The sequence below is a fragment of the Copidosoma floridanum genome, unplaced genomic scaffold, assembly GCF_036245765.1.
Source record: "Copidosoma floridanum isolate Cflo_tuat_1 unplaced genomic scaffold, Cflo_Japanese_pri ptg000013l, whole genome shotgun sequence".
Lineage (NCBI taxonomy): Eukaryota > Metazoa > Arthropoda > Insecta > Hymenoptera > Encyrtidae > Copidosoma > Copidosoma floridanum.
In genome coordinates, this window is record NW_028321890.1 from 20,532,377 (window position 1) to 20,553,805 (window position 21,429).

A 21,429-nucleotide genomic window follows, 5' to 3' on the forward strand; every position below is an offset into this window, starting at 1 on the left:
AGGCAATGCCTGCAAAAACTAACTGACTTGTTTTGTAGAAATTATTGACAATTTTAGAAAGAGTATATACACGCCTCTGATGTGTATATGTCCAAAAACAAAGGACAAAGGTTAATTAACTATACACACAATGATTTGAATGATAAGAACTGTCTTGACTAAAAAAAAATAATTATTTAATGGTGTATTTTTAGATTTTCGGATAGGAAGGTAGGGTTTGGACAATTATTAATACTCAATTAAAATCACATATTTATTTCTATGATTCTTGATATTAAAACCCGCTAATTTTTCAATAATACAACAATTTTCAGGCAAGATAATTTGTTTTTTCCTTGTATTTAAACAAATTATTTTCAAAATTAATAGTCACAAATATTGAGTTCTCTCTTGTGCGAGTGAACAAACTGAGAAAAGAAAAATGCGTAAATCATCGCAATGATCGTTTTTGAACAATGAAAAAAAATCTCGACATTATTATCAATATATTTAATGACTTGCTGACAAAAAAAGATCACCTGAACGATAAAATTAACGTTTTTTTTATTATTCCCATCCAATCATGCATCATTTAATATTAAATTCTTATTTTATATAAAAAATAGTCCTATTCTGGAAGGTACTAGTCTTTCTGCAAAACTACAATCTTCCAAATTTTCAAGTGACAAGCCTTTTTCTTTACTCTAGTCAGACTTGAATATTCGGAATAATTCAAGCATATTAACACAGATTCACAATTACAACTTCTTTTACGCTCAGAAAAGGACTATTTGCAACAAACAAAGAGTTAAACCTATTAAATTTATTCATTCTCAAATCATTGTTTAGTTTAAAATAAATCGTAAAATAGAATTGGAAATTGATGAACTTTCATAAGATATAAATTTTTTTTTGATTGTCATAAAACATTTCGGACTATTACTTATAAGAAAAAAAAGATTACCATTTAATATAAAATAAATCCATCAGTCCAGTATAAAGAGTTCAAAATTGAAAAAAATTTTGTAGAAAAATGCATGTTGATAAGTAAGATACATGGAAATAATTTGAAAACTTTTGGTCACAATATTTAAAATTATATAAAATTAATGCTCAACATTCGAACTTGAGAAAAAAATTAAATACAACTCAAGACACTTTTGTTACAAGTAATGTACAAAGTTTACTGTGCAATTCCTTTTTGAAAAAAGTTTAAATTTTCAATATACTTCCTCGTTTGCTGTTTACGAATCTGTCAAATTCAATACAGTTAAAGAGTAAGTAGTCAACTTTCTTTTTCTAATCCTACATACGCAAAAATGCTGTCACCTTTGTAGCGTTCACAAGTACATTTACTAAAAACTTGATTACCCCAATGACAGTTACAGTCATTATGAAGAGCTAAAAATTTTCATCCTGCTAGAAATAAGTATTTTTTGAGCGCAAATTCTCTAAACTACAAAAATATATGTGTATGTATGTACTCGTATTGTGTCGCCATACATCGCGCACATTTTACTTGTATCCATGATAACATGGCAAAGGGAACTGTGAGATAGAAACATTCGTTTTGTTTTAGAAATCTTCATTACATTGACTCTTTTACTTTGTTTCTACCTTTTTTTTTTCCTCCATTAAAGTACATTTTTTCATTCAATCATGTCCCGCACGTAAGATATGACTTTATGTACTAAATTTGAATTAAGTAAAGGTCTTACGAGTACATAACAAACTTTGAAAAATTCATTCTGTGCATACTCAAATTTTTTTGGTTTTAATATTTTTTTACAAACGGCATACAAAGTGATTTTTTTGATTCATGGTATAAATACGTTTGGATGTAATTTTTACTTCGAAATTCGTATAGGAGTGCACTGTCATTCATCAACAAATGCGTATACCCCGTTCTCAATAACTATAACATAATGTCGCTCATTATTTACGGCAGGAGAAATTAACGAAAATTCAACAATATTGAAGAGAAATAATCAACTAAACCACTGATGTAGATATAAAACGTGATTATTTATAATGTTTCATTACCTTAGCTTTTTATAAAGAGGATGTAGATCAGATGAAACAATAAATGACGATTCCTTTTGAATACATTCTGTATAGCTCTAGTGACTTCAACTTGGTAATATATTTACTTAAAATTGTCGTATGATTAAAGTAAAAACATGATCTATCATCATATCATGATTCATATCAATGAAATCATATCATTGTTCTTTGATTATTAAAATGATCTAGCATACTGACAGATGACGAAAGTCTGTTACCGATAATCGACACAAACTACAAAACATGCAAATCTAAAAAAATTAATTTACAGGTTTCAGGTTCTCTCAATGCTGAACATTCACAAATGTACAAGGGTCATTAAAAAAAAAAAAAAAAAAAAATTGTTATAATAATAAAATACATGAATATAAAGTTCCGTCAATAGTTACGCATGCTCGTAAAAACGTTTATGCCATACATTGTATACAATGATAGATAGCACAAACAACGTGATAAAATATATGAAAATTTCTTCGAACGTTACACTGGATCACTATTTGTTAAATTTTTCCCCATAAACAATCAATTTTCGTTAATTTGTCGTAATCATGATGGAAAAGTATCTTAACTTAAACTTGGATTTTCGGTTGGAGTTCGCATCGGTATATATTTCTTTGTTGTATTTGTACATCTGATGAAATTTGTTTTTTTTTTTTTTTTTTCAGAAAAAAGTTGACCATTAGTTGTATTGAAGAAAATCGTATCAAAGGGTTACACTTTCTGCTCTGCTAGGACATTCTTTTTTAAACACACTTTCGATTAACGCTTGCCTGAAACAAGAAAATTCATGGTATCATTAGTAAAAATATTGGAGAAATAAACAATAAGATAATTTTATGTCCCAACAATATATTTATCAATTATAGTTTCAGCTATTCTAAAACAAAAAATGACTAAGTTTTTTAGGAAAATTGAATATTATTAATTAATTTCAAATTCCAATGCACGCACGTGTGAAGCCAAACTTTCCAAGTGTAAAAGCCAAGGTTAACGACGAAAGTGCTATTTCGGAAAGAAATCTATAATTGTAAGTGAGGGATGCAAGCCAAAAAAAAATCGTCGATCCGACGGTCTCTCGCGTTTCTACGTAATACATCGGAAATCTTCGACCGCCAGATTTAGTTACGTAAACAAAGTCTAACTGGCATTCGGTAAGACTAGATTTTGGCCGAGCTTTCGTAATAGAGTAACTACTCAAACCCACCGACGCTTTACATACGTCATAGTTGTATTACTTCCGTGAAGCAACAGCTTTCTTACTCCTCGGCAGTCGCATGACTCGCGTAACGCTGGTAAGACTTGGTATGTATATATATTTATTCAAGCTTTTGATTGTGAACGTGGCCATTGATAGTACTTCGATGAATTATATTTTATAGAAAAGTTTGATTGTACAAAATATCAATTACTTTAGAAATAAAGATTTTAATAAAGACTTACTTTGCAGGAAGCCCACCTCCAGGAGGCAAATTGGGTATACTCTGGTCAAGAAGCATCTGAAGAAGTGTCATGAACTTAAAGTCCTTTTTGCCTTCTTCACGGGAAATTATATCTGTTGAAAAAAAAAGTTGATATGAAAATACAAGTATGACATATTTTTAATAACTTAAAATAAAGGGTGCATATGCATTACAGAGAAAAATAACTTTATGAAGTTTGAAATAAAGGATTCCACAATGCGAGCATGTTGCATTCACAGTAACAATTTTAATTCATTTTATTTTTATACTAATAAGTAATAATAAAAACAACCTTTAAAAATATACTCGAGATGACTGACAGTTGTTAAATAAAAATGCTTTGAGATGGTACTAACGTATGTTCGTTGTTTAACTAGCACAATATGTAAGATGATTTATGGGCAATGTAAAATGTTGATACTAAAGATAAAAAATACACTCATGAGCAATAATCAAATTACTAAGCGAACTTCAAAAAAACATGCAGCTACTTATGACTGGAATTTTCGTGTGTATTTTACAGTACATTTCTTATGGACGAAGGCAATTACATGAAGTCAATATGTGTTTATCTATATACTCCGGTCGTAAGTAGATACATTCTCTTTTTGTCATTACATTTTTCTTTTCGTCAATACCGTCTCATTTTCAATAAAATTTCCACCATTGGAATTGTTTTTTTTTTTTTTTTTTTGGATCATGAGATTATTGTAGTTCCAGATTTCATAATTTATTACATCATTTTGTAGTAAGATTACGGCAACTGCAATGTTTTGCCATAAGAAATGCATTGCCGTTACGTATGTTGAATAACTTGTGATAATAATGCATAGAAAAATCTAAAACACAATCACTTTAATTTTACCTACCTGAGTATTCACGTCTTGTCGAATAATTTTAAAATTAATAAAAATTCAACTTAACAACTCCAAAGGTGGAACTATTTCCTACTTGATAGTAACGAGAAATTGAAATCATAATCACAAAAAACCAAAATCATAAATCAAGAATCAACGTCATTTAAGATCACAAGTAATAATTCATAATATTTATTGCTTTTGTACTATAGGCTCAGGACAATATAATTTGTAGACAAAATAAAGTTTATATAACTATTGGCGATATGTTTGAATATGAATACGTATTATAACAGAAATACTTTAACAATACTGTGGTCATTGCTATATACTCTCAGACATTAAATATTCTATTACATTTGATTTTCTTTTTTTTTTCTACTCTTAATTATTAATACTCATGTCAATGTATTGGAAAATTAGGATCATCTTCATTTAATATTTATAGTTGCTAGAAAATAATTAATTAACTGAAATATTACACTGAGAGAAATTTAAAATATTGCATGGTTGTCGAGTAAGATTCCAGATGTTTTTAGTTTTGATTCTCATACTGCATAACAATTAAATTGATTATATGTTTTAATACAGCTTTATAATTTTCATTAAAATGAAATCATCATTTCTTCGTTTATCATTTCTTTGAAATCAATCATCATTCATCATTTCTTTGAAATCATCTTATTGAATTGAATATTTTTTGTATTGTTGAATGTGTAATATGTTAGTAGTGAACTAAAATTTTACAGTCTTAGAGAGTGAGTCAAACATATTTTTCAAGTTCGACTGAGTGAAAATCTTTACTATGTTTTTAAAAATTTAGTCTAACTTCACAGCTGTTTAAACATGTTCAATTTTAACTAATTTACAGCATTTCACATAAAAATGTTATAGTTTAAAAAATCTAATTGACCTGCATTTTATATATTTTTGTATGTTCACCAGCTAGGTAGTTGGGAAATATTAATTTCTATTAAAGGCAGCATTTCTATTAATACACGTTAAATTAGTACCCTACACAGTAATTCAAAATTACTACTGTAGTTAATTCATATTAGTAAACCTTTGATTATAACAAACATCACTTTCATTAATACTTTGCAGTAGAATATACAAAACCTTTTCTCTTTAGCAAGTTAGTTTACTTTACAAACATTCCCTTGTGCACTTAACGTACCAGAGAAATATGCTCTACAAATATATTTTTGTAAATAAAATATGATTTGTCTCAATAAAAATAAAATTTTAGCACAACTTTGGCTCAGCCAAGTTTATTCACCCTTTCGCTACCAGCGCGCATCTGTTACGATTGTCAACCTGTTTTACACGACTATTTATGTATATGTAAATATATATTTTTTGTATTTAGGAGCACCAACAAAAAATCACTTGACAACAAAGGATGGTTATTTATTCGCGGATTCATATGCTTGTCAGGTGCGTTCGCGAACACGTGATCGCGCTGATCGCCTATTAATGCAACAGCACAGAGTAAGTAGCGAAAAAATATATGGAAAAGATATTGAACCTTTAATAGTTTTCTCGATCAACAAGTCGAGTTCTGCCTCTTTCTTCTTTGCCTCGGGATTTGGCTTTGGAGCTCCAGGGAATGTTATCAACACTATGCTCATGTTGTCTCTGCTACCCTGTAATCATTATCATTAATACTTAATACATTTAACTATTAAATATACATATTGCAAACGTACAATTTCCTGTAGTTATATTTTATTTGATCTTATTAAAATATAGTGGATTCATTTCAAATGAATTACCTTATACAAGCACGTATCTATTACTTGATTGGCGACAGACTCTAAGTCGTCGGTGATGAGCAACCTGGAGTGTATGAAATCGCAGAGATCCTCGTTGGTCATAACGTCCCAGATGCCATCACACGCCAGCACGAGAAACTCGTCATGCTCATCATCACGGTCGCGCACAAAAATCTCCGGCTCGGGCGAGACCAACTGCTCGCACGGGCCCCGACCCTCGACATTCTTGTACTCGTAGTCGCCAAGGGCGCGCGACACTGCCAGCAGACCATTTACTCGCTGGATCATTACGTTGCCGCCCGCTTTGACGATCCGCTCCTTCTCGGCTGGTAGAACTGGCTTGTGATCGCGTGTCGTGAAGATCGGATTGCCTGACCTGCACAGCACGGCGCGCGAGTCACCGCAGTTGGCAATGTAAATTTTGGTCGGTGATATAAACACGCACACCTGTAATTAGGATGTTGAGAATAGAAAGTTAATACATACGTCCATTTTCATTAATTATACAAATTAATTATTGTGGTTGGAAAAATAAAGTTCTAAATCAGAAATAAGCGTAATTTTTTTTTTTTTCTACTTATAAAATGTAACAGGGTTTCGATAAATATTGTTTTAAACTACAATAGTAAATTACTAATTAATACATTTTTAGTTGTTGTAAAATGAGTCTTTATATATTACTATGAAACAATTTTCATGTTAAGTAAGACCATTGTTAATACGTAAGTGTAACTTATTGCTATAGTTTAAAAAAGATCTTACCGCTGTAGATCCAGATTTGTCAGTGCCATCACACATCTCAGGAAGACTTCGCATTTTGTCATCCAAACTCAAAAAGCCAGAATGTATCCCTCTTTTCACATCTTCAGCTTTGAATTCTTCGGTTTGTAATATACATTCTAGCAAATGTTCTGCACTATGTGCTGACACCAATTGTCCTGCGTGACCATCAAACACTGCAAAATAACTCCAATCTGACAGGCCTCCATCCAGGCCAGTTTTGGCTCTGTGTGCATCCTCCATCTCCAACCGCCAGCCCTGCATACTGGCAATTCCATATTTGAGACCATTGCCTTCTCCTTTTTCGTTGACCTTTTCTGTCTTGGGTGTATCCAAAAACGCTCCCATACTCCTTTAGTTATGCTTATCACTTTATTATTTCACTTTAATTCTCTTGTGTATTATTTAACCATCTTTTTCCAAAGATGAAAAGAAAGAGCTGTTGGCATGTTTCAGGCTGAAAATTAACAGATGGTTAGAATTTAGAACTGTTATAGCCAAGCCAGTATTAAACGTATTAATTTTCTTCAATTCACAATGTGCTACAAAATTTTTTCATATAATTGTGTGAAGTCATATTTTACTTTATTAATAAAAACACTAAAACTAAATTCAACTCACTCCACAACGAAAAGAAGTATTAAAAGAGGTCAAACATAATTTTTAGATACAAAGTAAATGAAGAAGAAAGTTTTGCTAACTATGTTAATAAGATTATGGAGCACAGTACGTTGCTACGTCTGACTAAGTTGAGCTGAATTCTATCAATATTAATGAGATTCTACACGTGTTTTTTTCTTTTCTTTATTTGACGTGAATCATACTGAAAGACAGCTAAAAAGCTTATTTCACTGATCGCGGAGATAAGTTCTCTGCACTCAGACACGAAGACTTGAGAGAGACAAACGGAGCAGAGCAGCAATAGCAAAACCGACCGAGCTTATAATTAATGATTTTGAAACAATTAATTTTTCGTCGGGATTATCTAATGGCTGATCTAACGGCTATTTTTAGAGGTGCTCGAAAAGTTTCGCTCATCGCTCGGCGTTGGAGCCATGCGTGATGGGAATCGAGGAGCGACGTAATGAAAATAAATAAGCACGTTCTCTCGGTGTAACGTCTGCTGCAGCATCAACTTCATTATTTTTAGTCGCGTTTTTTTGCGATTACTCAATTATACAACTTTGGAAAACTCAGTAGCCTTGTGATACACGCGAACAAATCTACAAACTGACAATATGATACGTGATTGGCGTACTTGAAGTAGTACTAACAACACTTGTCAAATGGTATTCTTAATCATGTAATGCAGTGACTTTTACACGTAATAGTTTGGTAACATTTTTCCTCCCATTAAAAAAAAAAATAGTATTGTTGTTCACCCTAAATACATTTTTATTTTGAATAATTATGCTTAAAAAAAAAAAAAAAAAAAAAAAAAGGATAACACAGTACACAATGGTGGAGCAGGATATTGTAAAAAAATACTGCAAAAAAGGTACTTTCTCTATGCAATATCTAAAAACTTGGTTCTTGGTTAGTTAGTTAATACCATGCATACTGCCAAAATCAATTTACATCCTGCTTTCAACGACTAACAAGAACAGAAGTAAAGAGCAAAACAAGATAAGAGAAGGAGAGATTGTCCACAGAAAGACACTATCTGGGCATCTAGGAACGTAGGAACTAGGAAACTCTAGCTTTAGACGATTGGTTTTCTCCTATATACTTATATGCATGTACTCATACAAGAGCATGAGATTGCGCGGGCGCGAAAAACGTCGGTTTGTTACACACGCTCTTCACGCAAAACCACGTAATATATGTACACTACTAATGTGTCCCTATCGTTTGCCTAATACTAAACTTTTAGAAAACGAAAATTTACATTAAGTTTAGCAAAACACACCCACCATCACTCCAGTTTATTTTATCGAATAACACAATTTTTCTTCTGGCGTACTCTCAACACTTTGCTTCAAAAATTTACTAACGAGCGCCTATACAGCGCTTGTGCTAGCCACCACGTCACCTTTTTATTAATCCTCCTCTTCTCTTACAACTTTTAATCACTTTTTTTTCTTTCAACTTATCAAATACACCACCTAAACCCAGAATTTATTTTTACCACCTTGCTCTCTTTTCGTACGTACTATATTTAATCACACTTACTACATCAATAGCAACGAAGATCTCCCGTGGCGTTTAAACACATTTTTCAACGTGCATGGAAGATGAGATTACACTTGCCCAGAGTGTCGCTTCCGGTGGCACTTGAAAGACTTCCTCGAGGATGAGAGAGAAAAAACAAGAATTAAGGTTATGACGATCTATAGGTACTTGCAGATGGAGCGGCTACATGTATAATGTTCAAGTATACACAGCACACACGCGATAAATGACGAAAGAATTAGATCTATTGATGTGTCGTTATTGTTGTTGTACGCGCCCGTATTACAGCTCTGCGAACTCCGCGAGCAACTTGCTAATTTCGACTTAAAAAAAATACCCAAAACTGTGGAATCGTTAGCAACGTTTGCAACCGCTTTGTAAAAAACTGTCGGATCAAGCAGTTTTGCAAAAAAAAATAAATTTGATACCGTCGTGCGAGAGACATAAAAAGTATCTCATCCACCCTTTGTAGTGTGTCTATACTATCAAAATTGATATCGATCGTTTGCAATTTAATTGTCGTTTATGTTGAACAGTTGCAAATTGTCATATTTTTATGTATAGCAGGTAAAATAATTATTTTTGTCGAATGTGGAATGTGCGATTTTTTCTCAATACAATAATACATAATACGTATTGCTGCGCATGCGCCGTGTATACAGTTCCACTAGCGATGGGATATAGTTCCGGCCAGATTTGGGAATTCTCTAGGACCCAACCTCTCTGACGTGGGAAATCACTAGATCAAAAAAAAATTAGTACCAAAGGTGACGCGCGAGATTCAAATAAGGTCCAATAACACAAGCATCCATCACCTGATGACCCGGGGCGCTCACTGGCCACTCTTTTAAATAAATAATTATTAATAACACCAGCGCCTGTCACCTTTTGACCCGGGGCGCTTACTGGCAACTCTGTTAAATAAATTATTATTAGTAAATAACACAAGCGCCTATCACCTGATGACCCGGGGCGCTTACTGGCCACTCTGTTAAATAAATAATTATTGATAACACAAGCACCTATCACCTTTTGACCCGGGGCGCTTACTGGAAACTCTGTTAAATAAATAATTATTAATAAATAACACAAGCGCCTATCACCGTATTACCTGGGGCGCTAATTGCAAATCTAGTAAATAAATAATTATTAATAAGTATGTCAAGCACCTTCTTCCTGAGGATCCAGGACACTTGTTTGCAACACTATTAAATGATAAAAAGTTGATCGATAACACATTAATTATATCACAATTTTGATTGCCTATCTAGTACGACAAAGATCTTTTTAATTGGCGCTCTTGTAATTACTTGATAATTTATTATTCAATAGTAGCTAGTAAGCGCCCCGGGTCAAAAGGTGATAGGCGCTTGTGTTATTATTAATTGATTATTTAACAGAGTGGCCAGTAAGCGCCCCGGGTATTTAGGTGATAAGCGCTTGTGTTATTAATAATTATTTATTTAAAAGAGTGGCTAGTAAGCGCCGTGGGTCATCAGGTGACAGGCGCTGGTGTTATTAATAATTATTTATTTAAAAGAGTGGCCAGTGAGCGCCCCGGGTCATCAGGTGATGGATGCTTGTGTTATTGGACCTTATTTGAATCTCGCGCGTCACCTTTGGTACTAATTTTTTTTTGATCTAGTGATTTCCCACGTCAGAGAGGTTGGGTCCTAGAGAATTCCCAAATCTGGCCGGAACTATATCCCATCGCTAGTGGAACTGTATACACGGCGCATGCGCAGCAATACGTATTATGTATTATTGTATTGAGAAAAAATCGCACATTCCACATTCGACAAAAATAATTATTTTACCTGCTATACATAAAAATATGACAATTTGCAACTGTTCAACATAAACGACAATTAAATTGCAAACGATCGATATCAATTTTGATAGTATAGACACACTACAAAGGGTGGATGAGATACTTTTTATGTCTCTCGCACGACGGTATCAAATTTATTTTTTTTTGCAAAACTGCTTGATCCGACAGTTTTTTACAAAGCGGTTGCAAACGTTGCTAACGATTCCACAGTTTTGGGTATTTTTTTTAAGTCGAAATTAGCAAGTTGCTCGCGGAGTTCGCAGAGCTCCGTATTACAACACCCCTAGGAACAGTAATAAAAGCGACGGAGAGGGAATTAAAAGAGAGAGCGTCAGAAGTAGAGCTGGAGAGCACAATTACGAGACAACACGATGTCACGACACTCACATGTACAAGTATATATGGGTGTGTGTGTGATATCTAAATAGGGAATAGGGAGGCTGCTCCCTTCCATCAGCCCTCCGGGTCTTCACTCATAATAGACACACTGTTTTTTTCACGCTTCACTGAATCTCCTCACGGTTTTGCTGCCCTTGTTCATACTATTTTTTCCAAACAGCGAGGTGATAATGTTATCTGACTTTTGTTTTTCTTTCCTTAGCACAATAATGAAATACGAAGATTCTTATAGAATCGTTGTCGCTACAACTTTTGTGGTTAAGGTTTCAATGCCATAGAACTTAACCCATAATTACACGTGTAATCGCACTATACACTCAGTAACCAACGTTTATAAACATTACGTTATAGGTATATATATTGTATGGAAATTGTAAAAGAAAATATTTACCTCTTTATCTTCAGCTATCCACCCTTAAAGAGCACGACTCTTTAGGTGTGCTATACGTACACTGTAGTGTGCGCGTTTTTGGTCGACAAAAAAGTAGGTAATAACAGCTTCTTTGCCTGCGCGGGAGAGCGTTTAGTTGCCAAGAAGAAGGCAGGATGCAGAAACAATAACTACAAAATAAACTACACTGTTTTTTGATCTGCTACTGCCAATAACACACGCAATAGATGTATACTTGAAGACTGGGATGTTAAAATGAGGTCCAGCCCTCAATGAGCCCTTCAAGAAAGCCTTACGTTCAAGCAAGCAAGAACTTGTGCGTATATGCTTGCGTGTGGCGTGTCTTTTGCCTTTTGCGAATCAGCCTCACGTCACGCCCTTGGCTCCCGAAACGAAGCGGTTTTCTTTTCGGCAATATTTGACCGAGACTGAAATGTATCATATATACATTCACGTGCATCTGTGTTCAAGCGACGCGCGTCGTGCGTCCCTTACTCCCAACAGGAAGCTCAAAAAGTTTGAAAATCATAACAATAAAAGTTTGAGGACATCTAAAACGGGGGTGTTTTTTACTGGAAAAAAATTGCGATCGACAATAAATACACACAATAGGGGTTGGGTTGAGGGTGAGCCGAAAGCGCGGTCACTGGAAGTGCAGGAGGGCTCGTGTTTTTTATTACGCGTACCTATACCTATGAATGGCGGAGGGATGTATTTCAGGCTGTATTCTACTTTCTACTACAAAAGTAGTAACACTAGTAATGTTTATTTGGATCAGCGCCATCTAGCGTTGCGGATTTTTGAACTAAAAAGTGACCCTAAACTTTTCAACCAGAGCATTAGCGCTTAGAGCCATTTAATCAATTATAAACCAGCCGCAACTCATCTTGTAGCTATAAAATTAAAAAATAACAGTACATGTGTTTTTGGCGGCAAGTTAACAATCTATCTTTTACTCAAAAATTTATCTTCAAAAGTATAAATACATAGGAGGTCAATTTTTTGGTAGAAAATGTATTGTTAACTTGCCGCCAAAAACACATGTACTGTTATTTTTTGATTTTATAGCTACGAAACAAGTTGCGGCTGGTTTATAATTGGCTAAATGGCTCCAAGCGCCAATGCTGTGAGTCAAAAGATTAGGGCCACTTTTTAGCTCAGAAATCCGCAACGCTAGATGGCGCTGATCCAAATTATTATTATTTTACTACTCACAGTAGAGACATGTTATCAATTATAAACTAGCCGCAACTAATTTTGTATATAGAAGATAAAAAACTGACGTTGTCTGTGCTGTTTGCGGCAAGTTTACAATCTATCTTTTACCCGAAAATTGATCATGTGGCACTACTTAGAAGTGATTACTATAATTACTACATAGTATAACTTCACGTATATCTTACACCGTGCTCTCTTTACCAGAATGATAAATTCAGAAACTGTTCTTGATGGCCGGGGTTCAAATCCCACTCTGGACAAAAATTTCATCAATGAATGAGGTTTTTTTTCTGGATGGGATTTGTACTTCAATAAACCTACCGATCTATCTACCGTTCCCCCCTACTGTTATTAAACCCTAAGTTACGTAGGTCGTGGTAACGCCGCATGGTCGGGTGGCGCTATAAGTATTCTTATACCTCTATGGTTAATGGTTGAAAATCAAATCAAACATCAAACTTTGAACCTTTGAAGAGATAAACAAAGATGCATGCGCGGGCACAAGGCACAACTAAAGCGTCTGCGTCGTCATCGTCGTCGTCACTTTTAGCCAATCGTCAATCGTGTGCACGCGATCTCGTTTTTGCACGCACGCGCGCGCGTCGCTTGCGCCTTGCGGGGGCGAAACGTTTACCTATATTTATATTTTTTACCAGGTAAAAAAGACAGGAACAACACTCTAAGCGGGTGTATGTAAATTCATTCATTCTAAAAAATTTACTCTGTAGAGGAACCTTTTAGGGCTTTTTTTTCCTTTGTTGTCATAAATTTGAATAGGTAATTTTCGATGACGAGAGACTTGTTTAAGTACTTACAATCAAAGTAAATTTCATCGCCTGGAGAATTTGTTGCTGCATAGGAAATCAAAAGAACGCAGATCTCACATCCGTAGGATTGTTTTACACGAAATATTTTATTTTAAAAAATCGCACTTGTGCGTAGGTAAATCTTAAAATTTTTTATGACAAGTTTTTTTATTCTAGTACAAAACAATTGAGTACATCATTATTATGATGAATAAATGTTCATCATTAAAACAATCATCTGTACACAATGATTTTTAGAAACCACACGTTACTAAAATAGTAGAAGTAATTATTTAACAACATGGTTCATCGGTTATTGAACATATTAAAAATAAGCGTTTTAGGTCTAGAGCCATTGATTCCTCTATAACGTGACTTCCAAATTATTTAAAAAGTAGATGGATAAAAAAACGACTCTACAAAGCAATTCGACCAATAATCCAAAGTAGTAAAATTTCCGTTCTGCTTCCGAATTTTTCATTCTGTGCTTTTGCACTATAGATTAATTATTTAACTATAATTTATTTTTGAAATACCAAACAATTTGCATTTTTAAAAAAAATTTTATATCATTCAGATATTCCCTTCCACATTTTTGGTAGATGTTGCGAGGTCAAACGCTTTATAATTTAATGAGCTGTTTATCTTCAAAAGGAAGGTGGTATCAGTAAAGCGGTGAATATACGGTTGAGTATTTTCTGTTTTGAAAGGCTGATATCGTCGGGTTCAAAGGTTCGGATTGTAGTTCGTGGGTTTTTTTAGTAACCAAAAAATTATTAATTAAATTAATTTTTTAATATTTTTTTTAGATACGAATTTTCATTAAAATACCAGTAGTATAAAAATCTATAACATGTGGATCATTCACATGCAAGAGTATATTTAATTTTTAAAGTTCAGTGTGTGCTACTTTTTTTACTACATTATTGCTAAGTACATATTTTGTATGTTCAGAATGATTTTGAACTGAGAGAATAATTGATAGAGTTTAAATATTTTTTAATGCCTAATTATCAACGAATTTCAAAAATAATGTTACTCATTTCTGTCATAAATGATAAGAGACAGAAAACATTTTTGTAAAAAAGCTTCTGTTACCGTTGTGATCAATGATTATAGCGCAAAAAAGGGGCCTTGGCGTAAGTTATTATAAAAATAGCTTGAATGATTTTAAAAACAAATTTTTCATTATGAATCATATCACGTGTTACTCCCGTCTGATCAAACTTTGCAACTTGTAAGTTCGATAATACTGATTATTAACTGGCTGATGTCAGAAGTCATGTCGTAACGAATGATTTCATGGAAATATTATTTGACAAGTTCCTGATTAATGTTTATCAACAAAATTTCGCAAAAAGCATACATTATCAAAACTCTTTGATAAGAAACACTTATTCATCAAAGAAATATCTTTAATTACATGAGTTATAAAAAAAAAAAAAATCAATAAATAGACAAACAATAATGGCTTACAAAACATCACTGTCCAATAAATTGTTTTTAAGGGTATGTGGAAACAAAATTAGTGCATACAAAACAAAAAGGCTGATGTATGAGAAACTTGGTAACTGTACAAAACATAGAAAACACTAATAAGTTAGAATTTAAACTTCCATTGTAAAAGCAAAACCAAACATCCAAAGCTGTTAAAGAACACGGTTTTCAATAACTTTAAAAAAATCTTGAATAAAAATTTGGCAATATTTTGAAATGAAGAAAATAACAATGATCTTCAAAAAATTGATTCTTTTATTAGAAGTTGGCATTTTTTAAATGAACAAGAGAAATTTTTACAAAATGGGTTTGCTTTGCAAAAATTATAATAGATTTTACTTTAACAGTATTGACATGACTGGTCATTAACATCTGCATGATTTGTAAATAACAACATGTATGTGATTATATCAAGTGGTTTGAAAATTCTATTGTTTATCAGTCTTTTTTAATATTCTTAGATTAAGCAGTTATTTTTACACGCAGATCAGTTGCTCTGAGTTGTCTTCAATGATACTAACAAATTTTATTCAGTAAAGTATTATTTTTACATTGGTTTAAAGTTGAAGAAATACTGAATTTAACATTATAAAATAAATGAAAAATTTTAATAATTAATGAATTACCACGCAATTAGACAACAGTTACTTTAATGTACTTGGCAGTTTCATGAATTTTTAACAACAAAACCAAGGTCTCGTGGTTCCATATATCTTTTCACGTCTTCTTCTGTAACTTTGTTCCTTATTCCTTGATGATTACCCACAAGTTTTTGCAGTAACTCTATTAACTCTTTTTTTATTTCACCAGTCAAAATTTCACCACTAGTGTAACCCTGTCAAAAAGTAAAATGATTTGTTGTAACATAGCGAAAAAATTAGTTAAAATAGAAAAACTAGAAAAACCTACTTTTCTGATTTCCTCCAGCCTATCATCATCTTCTAAAAAGAACTTTAACCACTGGTATGATACATCAACATCACAGTTTCCTCCTTTTTCTCTGTGCTCTTCAATAGTAGCCTGGCCACCAGAAAAAGCGTATTTATTAATTTTAGTCTTTATTTGTTTTGCCGTGTCTGTCAGAAAAATGGCAGAATTGTTATCACTGGCTGACATTTTAGTTTTTGGACCTTGGAGAGCAGGAAAAAATGAGGAGTGCAGAAGGGCAGGTTTTGGATGATTCAATTTTGGAGCTACATCCCTGGTCATTCTGAAATACGGGTCTTGATCAATTGCACATGGAATCAGACATGGAACTGTATTGTTCTTGAATATAAAAGGAAAAGTACTCGACAGAGCCGGGGCTGCCTGTGTTGGGGGAAAACTAATTTTTCCAATTGGATCGCTGTCCCCAAATCCAAAAATACCCTTTACTTGATTAAAAGTCACACTCCTTTGTATCCTTATCATATTTTTATAAAAAGCAGAATTCATGTATTCTAAATTCGAAAAAATAAAGGTTTTTTCAAGTTTAAAACCACACGCGATAATGTCTTTTGCGTTTAAATAGGACAATTTCACAGCCTCTTCAATGTCCAAATTTTTCCAGATGGCTTTTTCGTCATCAGACAATTGAATAACAAGAGGAACATCAAATACATCTTGCAGCCACTTACAGAACATAAATGGAATAAGATGGCCCAAGTGCATTGAGTCTGAGCTTGGCCCTCTGCCAGTGTACAAATAAAATGGCTTTCCTTTCTCATAAGAGTCCAGTATTACATTCACGTCTCTGTGAGAAAAAAAGATCCCTCGACGAAGTAGATGGTGTGGCTTCTTACCAGTGAGTTTTTCAAATCTTTTGAGCATCTCATCATCTATTTTGCAACTCCCAAATTTTTCTGAAACGGTTAACATTGTCTTAATATCTCCATAACGAGCATATTTGAAATTGTTAAACCCCTGCATTATTTTCCCTATTTTTGGAAACAGCTGTGAAAAATTAATACTAAATATTGTGCAATAATGACGAAAGGTACGTAAAAGAAAAAATTAAGTAGGTGACAAAAATATCCTTACTTATCAACTTATCGTAGTCAATCCCAGTGTCATTTTGACTGGACACGGTCCAGGGTGTGACGACATCCTCGGCTTCGGCAGAGCCATTGGCCAGAGATTCTTCAACACTCATATTTTCACTTGCACAAAAAAAATTGCAATAGTTAAACACACACACTTTTTACAAGTGTTGATACTTTTATTTGAGAATAAAATATTTCTATAACGGAAAATAGTGAGCCAACGATTACTACATTCAGTATTGATGTTGTGACTACTTCTAGCACCTGTCGTTACGAAATTTCATCATACTTTGACAGACACGTGTTTTTCACCTCTCTACTCTCACAGTGTATGTACAAGTGTGCAAGAAGTAAAAGCTGATCAAATAGTTTTTTTCTATAAAAAATACATATGTTTGTAAAAGGTTATGTTACACGAATGAATTTGATGTGTTCCTCCTATTTATTGATTGATTAATTTGACATACTATACGTGGAGTAATGAGGTAAATTTGTGAATACCTATATACTATCGACAAATCTTGGTTTATTAATTTTTTTTACAGTTAATAATCAGCGCCATTTAGAGGCTGATTCTAAACTAAAAAAAACACCATATTACTTCCAAGAAATTCCCTATAGATGACAAGATGATGATGTGATGATGTCCTGTACAACATCAGTACATCAGTAGAAAGTAGAGAAAGTACAAATTCAGAAAACGCAAAAAACTAAAAAAGTGGATCAGCGCCATCTAGCGTTGCGGATTTCTGAGCTAAAAAGTGGCCCTAAACTTCTGAACCCAAGCTTTAGCGCTAACAGCCACTTAACCTATTATAAACCAGCCGCAACTCATTTAAGGGCTATAAAATAAAAAAATAACAGTATATGTGTTTTTGGCGGCAAGTTAACAATACATTTTCTACCAAAAATTAGACCTCCTATGTATTTATACTTTTAAAGATAAATTTTCGAGTAAAAGTGTATTGTAAACTTGCCGCCAAAAACACATGTACTGTTATTTTTTGATTTTATAGCTACAGTACGAGTTGCGGCTGGTTTATAATTGATTAAATGGCTCTAAGCGCTAATGCTGAGGGTCAAAAGTTTAGGGCCACTTTTTAGTTCAAAACCCGCAACGCTAGATGGCGCTGATCCAAATAATTTTTACTGTAGAGCCATGCAATCATAGTTATAAACCAGCCGCAACTAATTTGATAAATAGACAATAAAAAGTTGACATTTACTGTGCTATTTGCGGCAAGTTTACTATCTATCTTTTACCCGAAAATCTACCTTCAAAAGAAATTTGGATCATTAAAATACTTAATTAATGCTTATTGTTGGCCAAGATAAACTTATTAATTGCTTGTAGCAGCAAAGAAGAAATCAGGTTTATCTCTTACTGGAGTACAAAATCGGTTCTCACCAGTATTGTAACCGTATAACATTAGAGAATTGATAGAGGTATGGTGTTTCGAATATTTTATCATGTAAATATTTATCTGGAGATGCTCAAGAGGCAGGTGTATCCAGTCAGACTGGACCAGTCTAGGTTATACACATGACTAAGTAAGAAGGCCCCGAGCTTACTTGCATACAAGTTAAAAGTATTCAAATATGATTAAACTCATCATCTCTAATACTTAAAAACTTAATTATTACAGATTTTAGTCAAACCCGGTTTTGTTAAAATAATTGTACAAAAAGTCACAAAGGTTACATTATTTTTTAAGCCAGGCAAAATTGATTTTAGTAAGTAAATTTTGTAAAACCATATGCCATGCTTAATATATATTATGTTTCAAAACATTACAATTTTTTTCATCCAGGTGGTATTCCAATTGTAGTTGCAAACAGTAATAACTACGTTATTGAGTCTGATACTCAGTGTGCATTGAAATTTGGGATGTTCCTAAGCAATTGGTCTTATAACTTCGATTTTCTTTTGTAGCTGTGATTATCATGTACTCAACATTATGTCAATAAATGCAATGGAAAGATTATTTTATATTTTTATAAAGATACTTATCAAATAAAAATAATAAAAACTCTGACATTATATGGCAATTCTTGTTTTTTATGTATTTCAATTAACAAAAATCAACACTAAACGTTACACTTAGTAAATACTTAAAATGATTATCGAATTTCAACATTTTGATAAAAACTCTTCCTCCAAAATCTACCTCCATAAGCGTAAATATGTAGGAGGTCGATTATCGGGTAAAAGATAGATTGTAAACTTGCCGCGAACAGCACAAAAAATGTCAATTTTTTATTGTCTATTTATCAAATTAGTTGCGGCTGGTTTACAATTGATTACATGGCTCTGCTGTAAATAGATGTAATAATTTGGATCAGCGCCATCTAGCGTTGCGGATTTCTGAGCTAAAAAGTGGCCCTAATCTTTTGACTCACAGCATTGGCGCTTGGAGCCATTTAGCCAATTATAAACCAGCCGCAACTTGTTTCGTAGCTATAAAATCAAAAAATAACAGTACATGTGTTTTTGGCGGCAAGTTAACAATTTGTTTTCTACCAAAAAATTGACCTCATATGTATTTATACTTTTAAAGATAAATTTTCGAGTAAAAGGTAAATTGTTTTCTCGCCGCCAAAAACACATGTACTGTTATTTTTTTATTTTATAGCCCTTAAATGAGTTGCGGCTGGTTTATAATTGATTAAATGGCTCTAAGCGCAAATGCTGTGGGTCAAAAGTTTAGGGCCACTTTTTAGTTCAAAAATCCGCAACGCTAGATGGCGCTGATCCAAACTATTACAACTATTTACAGTAGAGCCATGTAATTAATTGTAAACCAGCCGCAATTAATTTGATAAATAGAAAATAAAAAATTGACGTTGTTTGTGCTGTTTGCGGCAAGTTTACATATTACCTTTTACCTAAAAATTGACCTCCGAAACCATAAATATTCTACTTGTATGACTTAAAAAATCGACTTTATAGCACTAATTAGTAGTGATTACTATAATTACTAATTACAAAAGATAACAGTTTGACAACTGATAACTGAAAAACATCATGTTGATGGAATTTGTCGTCAATTTGGCATCTATACGGTGTCAGTATATCATCAATGTTTTGAGGGATGGCAGTATGGCACATAGAACTTCTTAGTAGTGATTACTATGCTACTACACATAACTTCCCGTACATCTTACAGAGTGATCTCTTTACCGGAATGATAAATTCAGAGGCTATATTCCACAAATGTTACCAGCAAAAATCCTTTGATTGAGTTTTTGAGTTAATCAACAATCATATCAAGATTTGCGCTAATTAATTCATCCCGTTTATTCTCTGTGTGATCCTGTTCCTGTACAAAATGCAGAAAAGTAGAAAACTGAAAACGCACAAAAATGGATCAGTGAGTGACCTATCGTTGCGGATTTCTGAACTAAAAAGTGACCCTAAAATTCTGGACAATATACGACGGTCACAATACTGCTCAATCAGGTTCTGAGACGTCATTTTTGCAGTCAAAAGAGGGGGAAGGAAAATTGACTCCCGAGCACAAAAAATACGACGAATTAGTTGCCCCCCCCCCATTAGGCAAAGCTACGCTCCGATTGTTTCGGAGTAGCTGTCAACTTTTGGTTCATTCGTCTGCCATTGGACGTGTAGTAGCTACTCCGAGCCAATCAGAGCGTAGCTTGGCCAAATGGTGGGGGCAATTAACTTGCTTTCATTTTCACGCTCGGGACTCTCCGGACTCCGGACTCGTGAATCAACCTTCCCCCTCTTCCCCTCTTGCCTCTTCTATAGTCTTCAAAAATGACAGTCGCCGAACCGAATCAAGTAGTATTGATTTATTGTGACCGTCGAATATTGTCCAGAATTTCAGGGCCTTTTTTAGTTCAAAAATCCGCAGCGCTAGATGGCGCTGATCCACTTTTTGCATTTTCTGCATTTCGTACAGAATTATAACTAACTGAATAAAATAAATGTAGACGACGTGTAAGAAAATAGAAATCAAGGATGCTCCCAAATCATCATACCAGCATTATTAGATTGTATAATAAATCCACATCGTATCAGGGTAGTAGAATGATGAAAACCAATATAAATGAAGCATTGGAGGTGTAAGCAAGAAGATCTTTTGAAATTAAAGGAACAATCGCGCGTCCTCTTTCCTCCCGGCGCTCGCGCAGTATACGGCTGATAGGCTGATTGAA

At 33.6% G+C, this 21,429-nt stretch overlaps 2 protein-coding genes and 1 long non-coding RNA gene across 7 annotated transcripts; 1 reads left to right on the forward strand and 2 right to left on the reverse strand.

Annotated features, from left to right (window-relative positions):
* Positions 1-239: 239 nt before the first annotated feature.
* LOC106638439 (protein phosphatase 1B) lies at positions 240-9,368 on the reverse strand. The gene is made up of 6 exons (XM_014351585.3): positions 9,088-9,368; positions 6,898-7,372; positions 6,136-6,582; positions 5,889-6,006; positions 3,484-3,595; positions 240-2,813 (listed from the first exon to the last, which is right to left on the reverse strand). Exons 2-6 carry the CDS (start codon positions 7,261-7,263, stop codon positions 2,747-2,749), a joined length of 1,110 nt encoding a protein of 369 aa, XP_014207071.1. The 5' UTR covers positions 7,264-7,372; positions 9,088-9,368; the 3' UTR covers positions 240-2,746.
* LOC106638441 (uncharacterized) lies at positions 3,207-6,672 on the forward strand. 3 transcript variants are annotated; one of them, XR_016292933.1, is made up of 5 exons: positions 3,207-3,335; positions 3,491-3,628; positions 4,027-4,090; positions 5,730-5,851; positions 6,174-6,672. It is a non-coding gene; the product is annotated as an uncharacterized LOC106638441 (long non-coding RNA). The 3 variants fall into 3 exon arrangements; XR_001338958.2 differs by lacking the exons at positions 4,027-4,090; positions 6,174-6,672 and having other exon boundaries at positions 3,219-3,345; positions 5,730-6,071; XR_016292934.1 differs by lacking the exons at positions 4,027-4,090; positions 6,174-6,672 and having other exon boundaries at positions 3,220-3,335; positions 5,730-6,071.
* A 5,799-nt stretch (positions 9,369-15,167) lies between the features above and the next one.
* Positions 15,168-17,833, reverse strand: TrpRS (Tryptophanyl-tRNA synthetase). Of its 3 annotated transcripts, none has more exons than XM_014351576.2 (4): positions 17,752-17,833; positions 17,249-17,367; positions 16,139-17,070; positions 15,168-16,064 (listed from the first exon to the last, which is right to left on the reverse strand). In XM_014351576.2, exons 2-4 carry the CDS (start codon positions 17,358-17,360, stop codon positions 15,897-15,899), a joined length of 1,212 nt encoding a protein of 403 aa, XP_014207062.2. In that variant the 5' UTR covers positions 17,361-17,367; positions 17,752-17,833; the 3' UTR covers positions 15,168-15,896. The 3 variants fall into 3 exon arrangements, with proteins under 3 accessions (XP_014207062.2, XP_089447057.1, XP_089447056.1); XM_089590931.1 differs by lacking the exon at positions 17,752-17,833 and adding an exon at positions 17,665-17,725; XM_089590930.1 differs by lacking the exon at positions 17,752-17,833 and adding an exon at positions 17,482-17,652.
* Positions 17,834-21,429: the final 3,596 nt, after the last annotated feature.

What these genes read in the sequence shown, in the direction of transcription:
- TrpRS (XM_014351576.2), bottom strand. Translation starts at nt 17,360, where the DNA reads ATGAGTGTTGAAGAATCTCTGGCCAATGGCTCTGCCGAAGCCGAGGAT. An exon ending in TGACTACGATAAGTTGATAA is followed by an intron (nt 17,071 to 17,248) that starts GTAAGGATATTT and finishes TAACCGTTTCAG; the next exon opens with AAAAATTTGGGAGTTGCAAA. An exon ending in GGCTGGAGGAAATCAGAAAA is followed by an intron (nt 16,065 to 16,138) that starts GTAGGTTTTTCT and finishes ACTTTTTGACAG; the next exon opens with GGTTACACTAGTGGTGAAAT.
- LOC106638439 (XM_014351585.3), bottom strand. Translation starts at nt 7,263, where the DNA reads ATGGGAGCGTTTTTGGATACACCCAAGACAGAAAAGGTCAACGAAAAA. An exon ending in ACAAATCTGGATCTACAGCG is followed by an intron (nt 6,583 to 6,897) that starts GTAAGATCTTTT and finishes TCCTAATTACAG; the next exon opens with GTGTGCGTGTTTATATCACC. An exon ending in GGAGGTGGGCTTCCTGCAAA is followed by an intron (nt 2,814 to 3,483) that starts GTAAGTCTTTAT and finishes TTCTTGTTTCAG; the next exon opens with GCAAGCGTTAATCGAAAGTG.